This window comes from Planococcus citri, chromosome 2, assembly GCF_950023065.1.
Source record: "Planococcus citri chromosome 2, ihPlaCitr1.1, whole genome shotgun sequence".
Lineage (NCBI taxonomy): Eukaryota > Metazoa > Arthropoda > Insecta > Hemiptera > Pseudococcidae > Planococcus > Planococcus citri.
The window spans coordinates 13,014,995-13,036,219 of record NC_088678.1 but is presented as its reverse complement, the minus strand read 5'-3'; the positions used below and the strand labels follow the sequence as shown (position 1 = coordinate 13,036,219).

The window sequence follows — 21,225 nt, the reverse complement described above, 5'->3', positions numbered from 1 at the left end:
TTTGGAAAATCAAATAAATTAATTTACAATAAATATTTACGAAAACCAAACAATCTCGTAAAATGAACGATTCGCTCATTTCTTTTCAAATATTACTTGAAAATTTCCTTAAAAAATAATGTTTGGCGTCGATTTTTATGATTATTGATTAAGTACGTCAAATTACCACTCATCGAAGTAAAAATAATTCATCGAACAATTCAATTCGCGAACGATTCGTTTGCTTGCCTTATCTATGACGTATATCTCATCAAATAATAAAATCTCGCTCGAACGATAGTCCACGAATCATTGGACCGGACATTCCATCAATTTACAAACTATTTTTAAAATAATCGTTTCAAAAATCAAACATCACGTCCTTTCTGATCGTTTCAACACTACGTAATCGTTGTATATCTATCGTTTAATCAATTATCATCGATGCAATTTGACTGTAATAATTCACTAACAATTCTCAATCGCAGATAATTCTACCGTTCGCGAACGATTCACACACTTTATAAACGTTTGGAGCCCCCTAACCCTCCCAAATAAATCGAAACCAGCATATTATATATTTTAAAAATCAAGGCTACCATTCAAGATTTACTCCAAAACTCGACGAAAATATTCATATTTTTACAATAGTCGTAAAAAAGAGGCGCGTCATGAACGAACAAAAACTTCCTCATTATCACCAAGTATCAATATAGACACTTACACAGGAACATAATTGTACAAAAATACTACATGGAAACTGTTTTAGCGAATTTTATGCACATACAGTATAATAAGTACAAAATAACACACGAATCTTACATAAGGAGAATAAATCATTTCGTTCGAAATCGTAGGTATTTTACGATCTTTACGAAACACATTCATGACAAAGTCGAGTCGGTATACCTAATTTAGTAGAAAACACCGCAGATAAGAATCATCCAAATCATATAAACAGACAGCTGATTATTTCGATGATTTTTTGGTCCAGTGATTAGATTTTTAGCCCTCGAAAAGACACCTCGTCTCGATTCGTAGTAACCAAGAAGGACGTGTAAATTGGAAATTAATTAATCGTAAAAAAAGAGCATACTAAACGTATCAGGACCAGGTCACCTATGACGAAATAGGTACAGTACTCCGGTACAAATAGTAAAACACCCGTTAAATATTACCTCGATAATTCAACTTGGGTAATTACCGGTGATCTCGAGGTCAACTAACTCGCGTATAGATTTTCGCACACAAAACGCACCATTCATAAGCCTCCAGTCTCGAATCGATATTCTACATATCACATAAGAGACTCGAGGGGAAGATTTAACAAAAAAAAAAAAAACCATATGCCTCGAAGATAGCCCCACACACACACAGGTGGATATCTCAAGTTCCCAAGGTTCTATCAAAAAGTACACGAGTAGGATTGCAAAAAACCCCATCTTAATCCACTTCATCGATCACCCACGTAATTTTCTCACGATTTGATCGTGTTTCAAAGACTGTTCTGGTAAAATCAACACACCATGGGTATAAAAAGAAGCCGAAATCAAACCCCTAAGATACATACCGCGACTTCATAGTTTTGTAGATATCGTTCGTTATCTCTGCCAAAAGAAGTACCGCACTGAACAATCTAAACGCGAGATTCCGATTTGATTAACCTTGAGTAATCGTCAAACAATCCAGCACTTATGATAGTGAATGACTGAAAAAAACACACGCATTACCGCATCACAACCAATCTCACCTTAGCGCAAGAGACACGTCCAACATACTAATTTTTCGTCACCTCAGCAGTCCAAACTTTTTCATTACCTATTCAATATACTATGTACAACGATCGTGCTTCGAGTAACCATATACTGGCTGTAATTACTCGTACTATACTCGAGTTTTTTCCTCTTAGGCTGGGTCGCCTTAACAAAAGCCAAGCTACCACCAAACACTCCTCTATAACCTCGAATCTCCTTCATCAATAGGTTGGAATTGTAAAACTTACGTTAGTATTTTGTATAAACGGAAACAGATGGATATGACGATGCTCGAAGCACACACAGTCCTCAAAATGCAACAAGTGTATTGCTCGCCTAGTAAACCATGCACAGTGTACAGCTACACGTACCTCGTAGACGAACCGAAGAGAAAAAACGCAATATTGTCAAATAACAAAACCCATAGTACAACCTGCATTACTGTTAGATGCTTACAGCAGCGACCAAGCATAGAGAAATCAGAACCCAGCGTGACACCCTGCTGCACAAACACCCTAAAGACCTAACAACTCTACAAATAACATCACCGCGGAGAAGCCCTGGCTTGCCTCGATCCAATATACCAAATATTGCTTTCATTACTGTTCCTTTTATTATACGTATAGTAAGCTTGTATGTATTTAAATCGAACCAAGGTTTATATAAGTCGAATTATAACATTTTTCCAGGCTATGAAATTCACGACGAAACGAACGTAATCGAGAGAGAAATGCATCGACTGGATCGATGATATTCATAGCGGAAAATCGATCCTTTCTCTCTCTAACCTGTCCTGTTATCCATTCCATTACCTACTTCACAATCAGTACCTTTCGATTCATGATCAGGTAGAAAATTCGGTTTCGTGGGCAGACATTACCCTAAAAATAAGTGGTATCTAAATCACATCAAAGCGAAGTCTGGATTACACAAAAAAAACCACTCGTTTATTTGAAAGTAATTTATTTTGCACCTGATTTTCGATACAAAGCATTGAAATGAGAATTTTTGTGACGGGGGGGGGGAGGTGCCCACTTTTTTATTTCGAGGGTTCGTATCGAATTCCCCCCCCCAAAAAAAAAAAACTTTAGTAACCAAAAAAGCTCGAAAAAGTGACAGTAAAAAAACACTTATAAAACGTGGCAAAATATTATTTAATTCAGAAAAAAATCAAAAAAATATGAAAATGGAAGGGGGCGGGGGGGGGTAAAAGTATGTCCAATGCAAGGGAAATTTTGGCTCATGGATATGTTTTTTGCTTCATGTCAAAAATTAGGTACCTAATTGCAATTTTTTCACGTTTCTAAAAGTCTGATATAATCTTGAGAAATCATTTGGATTTTTTCCAAGTTTTTAAAAGTCAGGCAAAAGACTATTAGAAAGTCTGACATAATATTGAAATAATGAGAATTGGTCATTTTTTCAGTTTTTAAAAGTCTAACATAATTTTTAAAATTTCTAAATTCATGAAAATTTCTTCCAAGTTTTCAAAAATTTGACATAATGTGAAGAATTCAAAAAAACATGTTCATGTCAAAAAACTTTTCAACTGAATTTAATGCAAAAAAAATTACGAAACAAAGGTTACAATTGAAATTTTGATTATGAAGTTCGATTTAAACTTCGATATTGAGCTTTTTTGGGCCAAATTCTGAGATTTTACTTCGTTGAAATCATGAAAACGTTAACGTTTTTTCGAAGAGTAAAATCTCAGAATTTGGCCCAAAAAAGCTCAATATCGAAAGTTACCAGTAAAATCGAGTGAAAAATTATCGAGCTCTTGCTAGTGTATTCCAAATGTAAATTCTTCAATTTATTTGAAAAAATATGCATAATCGCCTCTTTCAGGGGTGCCCAAAGTGGAGGGCTCTAAAAAAAGGGTTCAAAATTACGAATATACAGGAAGCTTAATTAAACTTTTTCACCGGGGTAATTGAATATATGCCTCAAAACGTTACGTTTGGCGCAAATCGCAGGTTTCCAGCTATCCAGGGGTTCCCAAAAAATCCAAATTACGAAAAATTGGAAATTTGGATTTTTGAGTACCAGCGAAAAATTTTATTGAGCTCAAAATTTGGTAGGATGGAGGTCTTTCAGATACTAATAAACTGTAAAAAGCTTTTTAGGGGGGGTTCAAAGGGGTAGGTTCAAAATAGTGGTTCCAAAATTTTTCAAAAATGAAAACCCCCCCAATTTCTGCCCCTGAGGGTCGAAAATGGAAAAATTGTCTCGTGTAATGTTTACAGGGTTCAAACAGATATTTTACGTTGAAAAAGTTTTTGAAAATAATACTCGGTGGTTCCAAAAATTATTTTTTTATTCGCAACTTTGGGGACCCCTGGAGCCCAAAAAATTGTCATTTTGGGTCAACTAACCACGGATTCATATTTGGGGCATTTATTACAACAATTTAAGAGTGGTTCAGTCGATAACTGTCTGGGGCCAAAAAATGGCCTTATCGATACTCCTCCTTTGATGCGTGATCATGACTCATGACTCATGACAATTTCAGCATTTGGCAACATAGTCAATTAGTCATGGTATCTAACGGATTTTTTTTGTTGAAAAAATCACTACTTTTTCACTACTTTTTTCACTACCTTATTAAACCAAATTTTCAGAATGCTATCCACTCGCCCCCCCCCCCGCCAAATACACAAAAAAATGAACAGAGTCAAATTTTTCACAGGAAAATTTTAAAAAAAATGAAATTGGAAGAAAATTTGGGTACAAAGTATTTTTTAGTTTCAATCAAAATTATTTTTAAAAAAACAATACAAATGAGCTCATTGCAAACGTTTTATAAGACAAGGTGTCTAAGAAAATTTCAAAATAAAAAATCAGGACTTTAGCAGAACATTTTATTTAAAAAAAGGGTGCCGGGGAGAAAAAATTTTGCATTAGAATTTTTTGCTTTTCCAATGTCTTCAAAAATCCCAAGATTTTTTTCAAGCAAGCGGATGTCGAAAATAAAATTTCATTATTTCAATTTTTGATTTCATTTTCACCTTTAAGGTTCTTGCTAATGTGATGAAATTGGACAAATGAAAAACTTTACTCAACGTAACAAATTTTTTAAAAATGTGCAAAAAATTTAATGGAAAATTTGAACGACATTTGCGAAAAAAATATACCTATCAATATTTCGAAATGGGTCAAAATTTTTCAAAAAATCGTGTTTTGAGAAGTGAAAAAAAATTATTTCTGCAGAGAGGAGTTTATTTTTCTGATTCAAACTTCAAACATTTCTAGAAGTTGAACAAATAGCCCTCAAAAATGTGCAATTTCAGCTCTAAAAAAGTCGACAAATGCATGAGCTCTTTTCTACGGAATAAAGACCGAGAAAAAGGAAGAATTTGAATTTTTTCATTTTTTTCACTACTTTTTCACTACTTTCACTACCCATTTTAAAAATCACTACTTTTTCCCTACTTTCACTACCTGTTAGCTGATAGTAAAACGTTTCAGCAATAATTTTTCGTAATTTTTGGTTGAAAAGCAACATTTTCAGAAATTTTGGAAATACTTATCAAAAATTTTTTCAATTTTTGGAAAAAACAGAAATTTTTGGTAAAAAATTATGTTTTTTATTGAATTTTTTCAGTAAAGCGAAACTTTATCAAAACTACCTAAAAATAGATTTTCAGACAGTTTTTGGCAAAAAGTAAACATTTGGAATTTTCCGACAAAAAAGTACAAGTTTTTTTTAGCTTTTTTGACAAACAGCTAAACTTATTTGCAATTGCTGACAAAAAAAAAGTCTCGAATAATTTAAATTTTTGAATTTTTCTTTTAAAAAAATTTATTCAATAAAAACTTCAAAATTGCAGAGTGCTACCAAAATCCAGAAAGCCAAATTCGCGGTTTTTTTGTACTTCCAAAATGAAATTTCGTACCACCTCAACGTCGTCAACCTTACCTATACCCCCCCCCCCCGAAAGAATTGGATATTTTTCTCCATGAATGTACTACGTAAGATTTCAAGATTCACACTCGTCTCCCTGCCCCTCACATCACCTCCATTTCCTTCCCATCATTTTATTCAAAAGAACGAGAGAATTATCAAAAAAAAACTTCACGCAATCTCTCAACAAGGTTCGTATACTTCATTGAAACCCAAAGTCAAGACATAAAACAGTTTATAGTTTTCAAATAATTACTTACCTGAAAAATTCACGAGTTGAATCCAACGAAAGTATATAGAGTGATTTATACTTCACGAGCGAAAAAAAAATGTCTTCGATAGTAAAAGATAAATCAAAAGGTTGCTAATTAATGACTTCAAATTACCCACTAAATATGAGAAAAACTTTTTTAAATAAATTAGAAAGTATTTAATTTTTAATAAGTTTTCACAAAAAATGAGACAAAATTTGATACCGTTCCCTTCACTTTTTTAAAGGAAAAAGCAAAGAATAACAACACATTAAAATTGATACACGACATCCAACTCATTCCCTGCCTTATGGGAGTAAGCATCTCGAAATTCTACGATTCTTTTTCTTCTTCCAGAAAACGTCAACTTTTTGTTACGAGAACACTAAATTTAAATACATTCGATTCGACTCGTACAACAACCGAGAAAAATAATATAATGAATCGTATCCGAACCTAAAAACGACAAATAGAGGTCGATTCGAAATACAAAGATTTTAACCTTATCTTCACTGGCCATCATCATCGTTCAAAGTCTAAATAATTGTACCCAGTACTCATCTGAAACCATGAAACAAGAAAGATCCATACCTATAGCCTGCCCATGCCTGGCCAACTAAAAGGGAACCTTCAACACCAAAACACAATCTTTATTCCCTGCTCGGTGCACTTTACCAATAATTCATTCAATCTTGTCATTCATTTACGTTTTACCAAACATAACAAAAGAATACTACAGGCAGTAGATCTATAAGGTACGCGAAGCAAAGTGAAATGAAATTAGATTCTTCATACACGAGGGTTCAGTTCTTCGTTTCTGCTTTTTGGTGTGGTTCGTCGTATTTATTCTACGTATTATAAGAGACGTTGACGTCGTACAGCGTACCATGTACCAAGTATCGGTATCTTTCTTTTCCTAGGTAGAGAAAAGATACTGCTTTCCAAAGCAGTAAAAAGCACCTGATACCGTAACGTTTTAATTTATCCTGCTCTTCGTCGTGTTCGGTGTTATGGGCCAAAAGAGTCGAATTTCATTTTCGCGTGTCTGTCTCCGTGTCCCGAAACGAACACGACAACGTTTTCTTTCACTTTTATCTCGCTACACCATTGCTTTATTTACGAAGAAAAGTGCCAAAAAGTCTACACGCAATTAGTTTTATATGTTTTTGAAAAAAAAGACCAAAAAAAAAAAAAAGGTTTGCCCAGATAGAATTACGTCTTGTTTATTTCTACGCCATGAATAGCGCTTATTTACTTTCCTCTAATTTGAAAACATCGTCGTCGAGATCTCATTTCAGATTATAATGAAAATTTCACTAAAATCTGCAAAGGAACTTCTCAAGAATAGGGGTGAAGAGTTGTGAGATTTACGTGAGTCACCTGTCTGCCTCGCAAGTATCAGATTTTGGACATGTGAGGAATAAAATACGGTTTCAACTAATTCGAAATTAATTCAACCTTTCGAGTTGGTTCGCAAGAATGATTTTTGGATCATTTTTGAAATATGAAATTTCGAGGCTGGGAAGACTGAATGATTACTTCATCAAAAATAGAAAATAATTGAAGTGGACTCATCAAATTTTACAATTTTTCCGCATCAGAGGGAAAGGAGAAAAGAGTATCATCAGAATCACAACAGAACCATTGAAAATTAATATCAATAAAACTTTTTGCCCCCCCCCCAATCAAAAATCAAAATTTATATTTTTGAACAGGAAAGCAAAAATTTAAAATCTTCAAAAAGAGTATTTACTTCGAAAAAAATTCAATTTTGTGTGATTTTCTCAAAAGAGATCTCGAAATCGAATTTGCATAAATTTCATCTGACGAAGGAGAAGGAAAAGGAGGGAGAAATCATTGAACTCTCTCTCAGAAAAAAAAAAAAGGTCAAAATTATTCTATGCACCATCAAACTTTTTGCCCCCCCCCCATCAAAAACCAAAATTTATATTTTTGAACAGGAAAGCAAAAATTTAAAATCTTCAAAAAGAGTATTTACTTCGAAAAAAATTCAATTTTGTGTGATTTTCTCAAAAGAGATCTCGAAATCGAATTTGCATAAATTTCATCTGACGAAGGAGAAGGAAAAGGAGGGAGAAATCATTGAACTCTCTCTCTCTCAAAAAAAAAAAAAAAGTCAAAATTATTCTATGCACCTTCAAACTTTTTGTCAGCCCCCCCCCCCCTCAAAAACCAAAATTTATATTTTTGAATAGGAAAGCAAAGATTTTAAATCTTCAAAAAGAGTATTTACTTCGAAAAAAATTCAATTTTGTATTTTTTTCAAAAGAGATCTCGAAATCGAATTTGCATAAATTTCATCTGACGAAGGAAAAGGAAAAGGAGGGAAAAATCATTGAACTCTCTCTCAGAAAAAAAAAGGTCAAAATTATTCTATGCACCATCAAACTTTTTGCCACCCCCCCCCCATCAAAAACCAAAATTTATATTTTTGAATAGGAAAGCAAAGATTTTAAATCTTCAAAAAGAGTATTTACTTCGAAAAAAATTCAATTTTGTGTGCTTTTTTCAAAAGAGATCTCGAAATCGAATTTACATATTTGATCTGACGAAGGAGAAGATAAAGGAGGGGGAAAAAACAAAAAGAAAGTCAAAATTATTCTATGCACCAAGACACGTTGACAATGAGAAAATCATAGAATAAAATTCAAAATTCACTGCTCTAAGCCCAGGTGGACTTTGATTTCGAAAAATTTAAGCGATTCAATTTTTCTCTAACAATGGTGTATTTTAATTTTGAAAAATTTTCATCCACAATTTTAGTGGAATTTTCATTTAAACAAAAAATTAAAGATTTTGTGTTTATTTTTGTTTTTTTTTGTATTTTTCTTCAATTTTATAATTTTTTACTACGTGTTTTAATGATAATTCACGACAAGATGTCTAGAAAGTAGGACAACATGCTAAAGTAAGATTTTCAACACGTAATTTTTCCAAACGTTTCAATTCGTGGGAGGAGAAATTCAAGCCAGAAATTATTTGGGTCAAAATTTTTCTGTTTTCAAAGAGAACTAGAAAAAAATTGAAATTTTGAAAACAAAAGAGAATGAAAGAAAAATTTCAAACCTTGATTTAAAAAATGGAAAAAGTAGTGCACTTGATTTACTTTCAAATTTGGCCAAATTGTAGGACTTTTAGATAATTTTGCCAAGAAATGCGACTTTTTTTATGAAAATTTTGGATAAAACGGGACCCCCTAAACAATTTTAGCAAAAAAAAGACTTCAGGTGATTTTAACTTTTCGGCCAAATGCAAAAAACGGGATTTTTTGGAAATTTTGAGAGAAATTTGGAACTTTTTTGACAATTTTGATAAATACCGGACTTTTCTTTGGCAAAGAGCCTTTCAGGATAAGATAGTGAAATCTGCCCTTTCTCCAATATTGACGAAACTCACCCAAAATGTTAATATGGATGTAAAACCACCCCGAAACAATTTTTGAGCCGACCCCCCCCCCATCCCAACCCAAGAAATGTCACCATATGTATTAAGAATTCAAAATTCTCGTTCTCCGGGGGGGGTGGTGCAAAATTTTTGAAACTTTCACAGAAAATAATCACTAGGTAGGTACATATGTGTGTGAAATTTTTTTCAAAATTTTTTTTTCATATTTGGAGGGTTTTGGGGGGAGGGTTGAAAATTCTAATATTTGGTCTTACAAGGTCAAAATTTTTGGAAAAGGTAAAATTTCAAGCAAAATACGTAAATATACACAAAAATGACAATTTTTCGTTTTTGAGCTTCAATAAACGTAGGTAGGTAGAAACAAGTGGCAAACAACAAGTGAACTGCATTTTATGATAGCAGCATGAAATTTTGCTTGATGCACATTTGCACAAGGACTCCAAAACAAAATTTTCAAGCACGGGAGACATTCGCCAAACCTCATAGAAAGGGTGTAGTTATCAAAGGGGGGGGGGGGTTAGCCCCCATCAATTTTTTAAAATTTTGTTATCTGACCGTTTTTGGGGTCACTCAGATTCAAGATTTTTCCACTAAGAATTTGGACTTATTTTTCGGATGAGATTTTTGTGGCGATTTTCGGATTCTACAGGTCAAGTTTGATATATTGTGAGGTTGGGACTCATTGCAGCCACCTAATTCTTTACCCTGAAGGACAAGTGGGATGAAAAAATTGTCAGAAATTTATACTATTCATATTTTCATCATTTTCACAGAATTTAATGGTTTTTTTTATCCCATTTCGAATATGTTATTAATTTTACGATTTGAGCCAACGGTGAGGACTCCGCACATGTGAGTCTTTTTTCAAGTCCGAGTTTTAATTTGAGCCTTTATACGAACAAAAATCGAAAAAATTTGATAAGTTTTCAGTCATTATTCTCAAATTTTTGAAATTAGCAATGCGAAAAATAAGCACCACTGTGTTCCAAAATACATTATTTCATTTTTTTTTTTTTTTTTTTAAAATGACATCTTTGAATATTTTGACAAGATTAATGTAAAATGTTTGAGAAGAAAAAATTTTCAAAACACGAATTCATTCAAAAATGAGCGATTTGCATATTTTTAGCTACTCAGTGGCACCCTAAAATTGATTTTGAATTTTGGCCTAGACTTATAAGACCTATTAGTCCGGCATATGACAATAGGAGTAATTGCACCCCTCCGCCGATCCTCCGGGACACTTTTTTTCTTAAAGGGGACATCCTAAGGAGCATTTTAATTTTTAAAGCAAAGTTGCCAAAAAAAAAAGTTGGCCTTACTTACAAAATGACGGTCATTTTGATTGACAGGTCAGCCGAAATCGCAGATTTTGCGTTTTAATATAGGACTTGCACGAACTTTTTCAAATTTTACAAAGGTAGATCGAAAGATCATGCAAAAATTTATCACCTGTCAAAATTTCAAGTGCTAAAGTGCGTTTTTCGATTTTTGGTGAATTTTTGAAAATCGAATTTAGGCCAAAAATGAGGGAAAAAATCAAAATTTCACCAAATTGACCAAGAGAGCTGAAATTTGGGATATACCCTATTTTCGACATGCCAAATCGATTGGAAAGGGTTTCAACCCGTTTTGAGCAGTTTTGGAGCCTCTAGCAGATTTTTGAAACTCGAAATTCCCACAAAATTCCATCAAATTGGAGTTGTAAAGCTGAAATTTATTCTAAAAACTAATTTCAATACGCTACGAAGTACTGCAGGTGAATTTCAAGTCGTTTTGGAGCCTCCAGCGACTTTTTGAAAATTCCTGAAACCTCCAGCAGATTTTTGAAACTTTAAATTTTCACAAAATTTCATCAAAAATGGAGATGGAAAGCTGAAATTTACTCTATACTCCATTTTTAACAGCCTCTGAAGACGACTTCAGGTGGATTTCAAGTCATTTTAGACCCTCCAACAACTTTTTTGAAAATTACTGGAGTCTCCAGTAGAGTTTTGAAACTTTAAATTTTCATAAAATTTCATCAAAAGGAGATGGAAAGCTGAAATTTACTCTACAACCCAATTTTAACACCCTCTGAAGACGACTTCAGGTGGGTTCAAGTCATTTTAGGGCCTCCAGCGACTTTTTTGAAAATTACTGGAGCCTCCAGTAGATTTTTTAAACTTGAAAATTCCCCAACATTAATTTATCAAATGGAGTTAGCAAGCTGAAATTTACTTCGCAGACTACATGGCGGTTTCAATAGTTTTGAAGCTTCCAGCTATTTTTGGGAAATTTCAATTTTCCAAAAAAACGTCATACAACCTTTCAAAAAGTTGCTGGGGGCTCCAAAACGACTTGAAATTCTCCTGCAGTATTTCGTAGCGTATTGAAATTTAGTTTTTAGAATAAATTTCAGCTTTACAACTCCAATTTGATGGAATTTTGTGGGAATTTCGAGTTTCAAAAATCTGCTGGAGGCTCCAGAACTGCTGAAAACGGGTTGCAACCGTTTCCAATCGATTTGGCATGTCGAAAATAGGGTATATCCCAAATTTCAGCTCTCTTGGTCAATTTGGTATTTCGGCTGACCTGTCAATCAAAATGGCCGCCATTTTGTAAGTAAGGCCAACCTTTTTTTTGGCAACTTTGCTTTAAAATGTTCCTTAGGATGTCCCCTTAAAGAAAAAAAGTGTCCCGGAGGATCGGCGGGGGGGGGGGTGCAATTACTCATATTGTCATATGTCGGACTATATTGAACACCGATCAAGGAATAAAGAGAAATTCAAGGTCACAGAGCCAAAATAAATTTGACGTACACAAAATTTCTTAAATGCAGTCGAAAGAAAATTATTAAATAAGATCGAGACAAAAGAGCAGGATATAAAGGAAGGTCAAAAATCTCGATATTTCGACAAAAGATAGAATTAATTTATTCGAAACATAATAAGTATTCGACTAAAATCAACAACATTTAAAAAAATGAAAAATTACGCAAACAGTCCGGTAACTTCAACTCGTTTATAAATTCTCATCAATTCAAAGTCTCAAACGTTGAATAATTTCCATTACAATACCGTTCGCCATATACTCGTGGGTCTGTAAAACAAACCTAAACTCGACACACTTGGAAAAATTTCAACAGCTCTAACACAAAACAGACACTCCACCATTCAATTACTGGAATTAGTATTTACCCAAGTGTATTTGCACTAGTAAAAAAAAAAAAAAATACCCATCGATATACGAATAATACGAAACGAACGAAATCCTTCAAATATTTCAATTTTTTCGTGTATCTCATTACGGTTAATTAAGACTAATCGTATCGTATACGTCGACGTTGCCAAATATATGTACTATTATGTACGTGTTGTAGTGTATAAAAGACGATTCGTTAACGGCTCATTTCCGAGATCCCATTCATTAGAATAAATTCTAGTAAACTGCCATGCCATATAGCGATACCGATACCGCCGCCAAGACTCTCGTACAGAGTATCTTGGTATTTATGTATCTACATTTCTACAATATAATCATCATGTAGGCGTATCCAGTCTCTCAGAAACACTATATACAGTATACTGTTCTCAGATCCAATAGTTTACAACACCCGAAAACACACACGGAAGCAGAAGTAATTAACTGTCCAGCTCGTTACAAGGTGCACCTGCTTCTCTTCACTATGCACAAATACACATACTCCACTTTTCGAGAACCAGATTCCATTACACCAACAGTTCGCCTGGACCAGAGAAAAATTCGTACCCATATAATATATCGCACCCTCCGAAGTCATGAGTCATCTATAATCGACTCCTTCGAAATATCCTGTTTAATATCTCTCCAACAACTTGTAAACTACCGAACTGGTGAAAAGAAGGCTGGAGAATTAGAAAAATACGAGTATACTCGGCGCGGTCGAGAACACGTACATCAAGGACATTTACCAGATGTACAAATCTGTCAAACTCCATTAGTAGTACATAGTGACTTTTTCCTCTTCTTTTTCTTTTTTATAAAAACACACGAACGCGAGACAGAAATTTAAGTATCTTTCTATTCAAAGTCACGCACATACAAAAGCTTAGAATAAAAAAATACCTATACAGATAAACCATATAGAAAAATAATTAACAAAAGATCTCTCTAGTCTCTCTGCCCAACTTATACAACTCGAACAATACGTATCGGCCATAAAATGGCGACAATGTTCAACCGTAAAGCAATAAATATTCCGTTCTTTCCGTTTTCCATTTCCAACTCTGACTCGATATAACTTTATTATTAAAAACAGACCCAGAACAAAAAAAAATAAGGGATACCCATTTCGATGATACCGTTACACCGACCATAAGACGATGGGACAATTAAATGTGTAAGATCAGACCGATGATCGAAAAGAATTTCTATCTAATAAATTATACCTACAGAAAACGCATTCCAAATGTTGAAATAAAAAATACACTTTATCGAACAACCCCACGATTAATAAATTCAACGCGATAATTACACGGTTAATTATTGTTTAATTTAATGCGTTATGTTTATAATACATAGTGAAGATACCCTTAGGATACCATACCATACCAAGCATCCCTTTTCTTTTCAGCCACTTGCACGCTATCTACTTCAAAAGGGATGAAATTCCAACCCCTAGTAATAGAACGTAGTTCGCCCTCTGGCGGGAAACACTTCATGTGCTACTTAACGCAAGATATAATAGACTAACACAAGAACATCAATTTTACACGTCTTTTCCACCATTATAATTTATAATTCGATATTCGAAAGCGTATAAACAACTAAGTACTCTTTCTAAACTAACGCAAAGGCATGCAATTTCTTCAACACGGTCCCCAGCACCAAACCATTTAACACGCCATTTAGGTAAACACAAAAGCTAATCTATAATACATCGTTCCCAACGGACTGGTAAAGATAACACGACTTCAATCATTGATAATAAATGAATAATCAGTAGTGGGAATTTCAAAATTATTCAAAAAGGAGCGAAGTTCGTTCGCAATCTACGGTAAGTAATAACCCCAGAAAAAAGGACAGAGAGTTTGAAACACGTAAAACCGAATTTTCGAAAGCTCATGCGAAATACTTCAAATAATAAAAATAGCGAAATACGTAAAATAACACATACGTAATGAAGCGATGAATTATTGAATTTCGGTTTTTTTCGAAATAATGATGTAGGATTAGAGTAGGAGGGTCAGCTTGAAAAATTGTGTCTTGATTACAAATATGTACTACTAGGTATGTAAACATTTTGATCCTTCACTTGGTCAATGTTTAGCTGCACCATATACTGCTCTCAAATTTCAAAAAATTATCAAACTTTCAGAATTTGAGAATGAAAAATAATATTCGAACTAATATTCATTTTAGATAGATCTGCGGAACATCTGCAAAATAATGTTTTTGGATGAATTCAAAAGAGTTTCTTGCGAATTTACAATTATCAAAACAAACATCTGATTTTTCCTCTCTAGAAACCAGTAACAGTAATTTTCAAATTTAATGTATCACCCTTCGAAATAGTAGATTTTTGATTTTCAATGTTTAACCTTGTTGTTACAGAAAAAAACCACCCAAAGAGCATAATTATGCCAATGAAAAATCTGTTTGTTGTCAAAATCATCAAAATGACTGTTTTTTTTCTTTATCAGAATAGCCAAAAAGTTATGTTACTCGTATTTGACAAAATTGCAGAAATTTTTTCAAAAAAGGTTTCCTAGATAGTAATTGAAACACTTCACTTTTTTTATTTTGACAAAATTGCAAAAAATCCTATTTTTTTCAGAAAACTACAAAAAAGACTCATGTTTTGTAAAAATTAAAAAAATCAGTTTCAATTCATTTAAAATTACTAAAAATTCTTATTTTTTTTTCAAAATTACAAAAAAATCCTTCTTTTTTCAAAAATTAGAAAAAAAATCAAATTTTTTGTAAAAATAAGTAGCATAAGACCCCATTTTTTTGTGAAAATTGTCAACGTTTTTTTTTTTTTTGGATCAAAACTGCCAGAAAGTCTATTTTTTGGCCAAAATTCCAAATTCTTCGTCAAAATAGCAGGAAAGACTTGCATCAAAATTTGAGAAAAAAACTTCATTCAAATAAAAATTTACAGACAGTCATTGTCGAAAAAAAATTGTTTTTTAGCCAAAATTACCAAAAATAGGTCATTTTTTTCTATCAAATCATCAAAAAATCTTACTTTTTCTGCAAAATAGTACAAAATTATTTTTTTGGTAAAAAATGTAACAAAGACCCACTGTATACTGAAATTTTGAAAAAAAACTGTTTTATGGTCAAAATTGCAAATATAAAAGTTCAGTTTTTTTGTAAAAGTTGCTAAAAATTTTTTAAAAAAGGTTTTCTAGGTAGCAATTAAAAAATTTTACTTTTTTAATTTGACAAAATTGCAAAAAATCCTATTTTTTCAAAAAACTACAAAAAAGACTCATGTTTTGTCAAAATTAAAAAAATCAGTTCCAATTCATCAGACTTACTAAAAATTCTATTTTTTTTTCAAAATCACAAAAAAATCCTTCTTTTTTCAAAGATTAAAAAAATCAACTTTTTTGTAAAAATAAGTATAAAACCCCATTTTTTTGTAAAAGTTGTCAACGTTTTTTTTTTTGGATCAAAACAGCCAGAAAGTCTATTTTTTTTTAGCAAAAATCCTAAATTCTTCATCAAAATACGCGTAGCAGGAAAGACTTTCATCAAAATTTGAGAAAAAAACTCCTCCAGAAAGTCTTTGTCGAAAAAAAAATTGTTTTTTAGTCAAAATTACCAAAAAAAGGTCATTTTTTTCTATCAAATCATCTAGAAACCTTACTTTTCCCTGCAAAATGGTAAAAAATTATTTTTTTGGTAAAAAAATATAAAAAAGACCCACTTTGAGTCAACATTTTCAAAAAAAAACATTTTTTTGGTCAAAATAAATTGCAAAAATTCCACACCTGTGATAAAAATTTTCAAAGTCCAGCTTTTTTATAAAAATTGCAAAATTTTTTAAAAAAGGTTGTCCTAGATAGCAATTAAAAAACTTTACTTTTTTTATTCTGACAAAATTGCAAAAATCCTATTTTTTTAGAAAACTACTTGCAAAGTTTTGTCAAAATTGAAAAAAAGCAGTTTCAATTCATTTAAAATTACTAAAAATTCTTATTTTTTTCAAAACCACAAAAAATCCTTCTTTTTTTAAAAATTCTGGCAGAAAGTCTGTTTCATCAAGATAGCAGGAAAAACTTTCATCAAAATTTGAGAAAAAGACTCCTCCAGAAAGTCTTTGTCCAAAAAAAAATTGTTTTTTAGTCAAAATTACCAATAAAAGGTCATTTTTTTAAATCAAATGATCAATAAATCTTACTTTTCCCTGCAAAATAGTAAAAAATATTTTTTTTTGTAAAAAATGTAAAAAAGACCCACTGTCGAAATTTTCAAAAAAAAAACAGTTTTTTGGTCAAAATTGCAAATAATCCAGACCATATGTGATCAAAATTTTCAAGAAGTCCAGCTTTTTTGTAAAAATCGCAAAAATTTTTTAAAAAAGGTTTCCTAGATAGCAATTGAAAAACTTTACTTTTTTCATTTTGACAAAATTGCAAAAAGTCCTATTTTTTCAGAAAACTACAAAAAAGACTCATGTGTTGTCAAAATTTAAAAGAATCAGTCTCAATCAGTTAAAATTACTAAAAATTCTAAATTCTCATTTTTTTCAAAACCACAAAAAATCCTTTTTTTGCAAAAATTTAAAAAAAATCAACTTTTTTGTAAAAATAAGTAGCATAAGACCCCATTTTTTTTGGATCAAAACTGCCAGAAGTCTGTTTTTTGGCCAAAATCTCAAATTCTTTATCAAAATAGCAGGAAAAACTTTCATCAAAATTTGAGAAAAAGACTCCTCCAGAAAGTCTTTGTCGAAAAAAACATTGTTTTTTAGTCAAAATTACCAAAAAAAAAAGGTCTTTTTTTCCTATTAAATGATCAAAAAATCTTACTTTTCCCTGCAAAATAGTAAAAAAAAATTTTTTGTTGAAAATGTAAAAAAAAACCACTGTAGAGTATGTCGAAATTTCAAAAAAAAAAAAAAACCAGTTTTTTGGTCAAAATTGCAAATAATCCACACCTGTGATCAAAATTTTCAATAAGTCCACTTTTTTTGTAAAAATTGCAAAAATTTTCTCAAAAAGGTTTCCTAGATTGCAATTAAAAAACTTTACTTACTTTTTTTATTTTGATAAAATTGCAAAAATCCTATTTTTTCAAAAAACTACAAAGAAGACTCGTGTTTTGTCAAAATTAAAAAAATCAGTTTCAATTCATTTAAAATTACTAAAAATTCTCATTTTTTTCAAAACCACAAAAAATCCTTCTTTTTTCAAAAATTTTTAAAAAATCAACTTTTTTGTAAAAAATTTTTATTTTTTGGCCAAAATCCCAAATTCTTTATCAAAGATTAAGATTTTCATCAAAATTTGAGAAAAAAAACTCCTTTCCAGTAAAAATTTCCAGAAAGTCTTTGTCGAGAAAGAAATTGTTTTTTAGTCAAAATTACCAAAAAAAGGTCATTTTTTTCTATCAAAAAATCTTACTTTTCCTGCCAAATAGTAAAAAATTCTTTTTCTGTAAAAATTGTAAAAAAGATCAACTTTATGTCAAAATTTCCAAAAAAAAACAACCAAAATCTGTTTGTTGGTCAAAATTGCCAGGAAGTTTGTTTTCTTGCAAAAATGCTAAAAAGTCCTGTTATCATCTTGTCATGATTTGTCTACAAGTCGAACTTTTTGTTAGTCAAAATTGCAGAAAAATCCAACCCTTTTAACAAAATTGCATAAACAATTTTTTTTTTGTCAAAAAATTCTCGCATTTAGAATACCCAGTCAACAAAATTGTGATAATTTGACAACAAGTAATTTTAGGCGACTTGAAAATGAAAAATATTGACACAGAGAGCTAAAGCACACTTCGAAGTTCAAACACGATGCTTTGCAATTGCAATATTCAGACACAATTTTTATAACTAACCTCCAACAGACATTTCGAAAAAAACTAAAATAATTCTATTCACCGTCATAATAACAAACTAGGTATTTCTTCTAGTTAAAAATATTACTTACTTTTTGACTTTTTCATTTAGAGCATGTTAAGTTAAGTGTGTTTTGACCTGGAGTATCAAGACGTGATATACTGAAACAACATAAACGTTAGAAAATTGATGAGATTTGTTCGAAAATTTGTTACTTTGCTGAATAAACGAATCAAAATTTCAATATCTAAAGCTACAAAGCTCTAATGGTTACTGGGTCTTAAAAAAAATTAAAGTAAATATAATAAAATAATTAAAATAGACGTTATAAAAAGTTCAAGTTATCACCCAAAATAATTTTTCAAAAAAATAAAATTCATAAATCACCAAAAGTTCAGAAAAAATTCATCACAAAATTCAAACTGTATCACGAATCGCGTAAAACAGTAGTAATTACCGGAATTACGCGGTAATGACTGTGTACAGTAATTTGCACGTAATTACGACGTTCAACGTCAACGGTGATTTGAATAATTAATTACGTTTACGTACGATCGTAATAATTATGTAATCTTCGTATTCTCATTATAATGTATTATTACACCTACAATGATCGAAAAAACGAGTTATCATCTCGTAAAAAGATGAAATTATTCGGTCACGGTCACCTATAAAACAAAACACCATAAAAATGATACAATTTCGTTCGTTACAAAGCGCTAGAAAGCAAAGTACCTAACCAAATTAACGACTTTTTTTTCGAAAATTCTGACAGATAACACGAACGAAAGTACGAAAAAACTTGATCAGAACGAATAGGTGTTAGTAGTTTTACAGAATCCATCTCCAATATATTCCCCTTTCACCTCGTATGTACTTGATTCACATAGTTAATGGGTAACAGATACATTCACATCACAAGTAAGAGTAGAGTACACATAAACACACAAACAATTTACATTATCCTGAGCCAAAATTTCAACATTTTACGACGGATGTGGCATCTACACATCCCAAAATATTACTTCACACAGTTCACACTGGAATGTGAATTATCGATATCTATAATAGTTTCACATCGTTCGGCGTTAGTCGAATATTTCCAACGAGTAACGAATAATGAGTAAAAATATCATCGACGTTGCTCGAGATGCCATATACCTTGAAACGAGTGAAGCTAGAGAGTTTAACCTTATACGAGAAAATATATTCATAAGTAAACAAAACAATAGCTTTGTTCGGCATATAAATCTGATCAAGAACAACTTTCGATCAAGTGAAAGAACCACACACGTACATTGTTGCACTGGTCGCAGCTAATCTCATTTCATGTCCAATATCAACGTACGGACTTGTCTAGTATATTCGCTGTATTCAAAACTATACCGGTAAAAAGTTGATGGCTGGTTCGATCGGATCATAATTTCGATACATCTTGATTGATAAAAACACCGCTTTTATTCGATCATCACACAAAACAATCACTTCTTGGGGATTGAGAGATACACGAGCAATTTCAACTCTGATACGATGATCATTTCGATCCAAAATCAATCAAATTAACGAATTCTAACAAGTTGAATATCGTAAACAGACGCTCGAATAGATTTCGTTGATAATTTACGAAGTAGACCCACATTTAGCACATGCATTGAAGTAATAAGAACTCGAATTACCTGATGGCGAATGCGTTTAAGTAATTCATAATTGATTTCCGGCGGTGCACACAATATCACTGATTAACTTTACACTTTTAAAACCATCGTAATTAAACAATATTTCGGTTACACAATTGTTGAAAAAAATTTTATACCACCGCTATCACGTCGTACGTTTGTAATCTAATGGACAGACATAGACATAGAGCAGCAGACAACAGACAATACAACTTGAGTCTTGAACATAGAGCCAAAACAACGTAGGAGATGTGATGGTGGGTTTACATCGCAGTCGACAACAATGTTTCGAAAACAAAGTTGGAAAACAAAATGTTTAGGAAACAATGTTTGAAACATGATTGATTTACACCAAATTTTAAAACAGCAACATTTTTATCAGCATTTCTCTTCACGATTTTCTGATTAATTAATTCTCTTCATATTGAATATTTTTACTTTCTGATTTAAATCCTATGCAATGCAGTCTGTTCACTCACCTCTTTCTGGTACTTATATATCAAAAATTGTGTTTTGTTTGTTCGTTATATGCTTATCAGTAACCATTGCAAAAAAATGATATTGCTGCTGTATTTAGTAGAAAAGTAGCAATAGAAGCATTCCTGACATGATTTTTCAGCTTTTTAATGAAAAATAATACACCTCACAATAAAAAATATAAGGAAAACACACTTAAATTACTGTTCATCTTTCATACCAATACCCTTAACCACAAATGTTTCTAAACATTGTTTCAAGTCGCCGGAAATTTCGGCGACCTGAAACATTGTTTACAACACGTTGTAAACACAGGTTTCGAAACATTTGGTGTAAATGAAAAACTGAAACTTGGTTGTAAACATGAATTTGTTTCTGAAACACTGTTGTCGACTGCGGTGTAAACCCACCATGAAAATGGAAGGGTACGCTGTAAAGTCGATCGCTGATTGGCTGAAACGTTATCTCATAAGTTCGGATCTTTCTTTTCATTGTACGTTACTTGTACGTAGCTCAACGTTGAATAACGAATTATTCATTACATTTACGTGAGTCTTTTTTGTTATAAATAATATGACGACATTGACGACGTAAAATTATTACGTTAGCCTTTGGAAGTAAAGTGGAGATGAATATGAAAGGGGACTGGAAACGTTTAAAATAGAATAACCTTCCTGTTAGATTTTGAAATTGGGTAGGTAGCTTACTGCCATTGCGTAAGGCAAGG

General features: G+C 32.0%; 1 protein-coding gene across 5 annotated transcripts in view; it reads right to left on the bottom strand.

Annotated features, from left to right (window-relative positions):
* LOC135834734 (E3 ubiquitin-protein ligase TRIM71-like) overlaps positions 1 to 20,244 on the bottom strand; it is a 91,433-nt gene extending 71,189 nt beyond the window's left edge. For 2 of the 5 annotated variants that reach the window (XM_065348697.1, XM_065348698.1), the window contains exons 1-2: positions 20,022 to 20,244; positions 18,437 to 18,506 (exon numbers count right to left, since the gene is read on the bottom strand). Coding sequence is in view for 1 of the 5 variants with exons in the window: in XM_065348696.1 (XP_065204768.1) it covers positions 20,022 to 20,050 (29 nt within the window). In the remaining 4 variants the exon portion in view is untranslated. The remainder of the gene's footprint in view (positions 1 to 18,436; positions 18,507 to 20,021) is intronic. The other 3 variants (XM_065348699.1, XM_065348700.1, XM_065348696.1) reach the window with 2 other exon arrangements.
* Between the last annotated feature and the right edge of the window lie 981 nt (positions 20,245 to 21,225).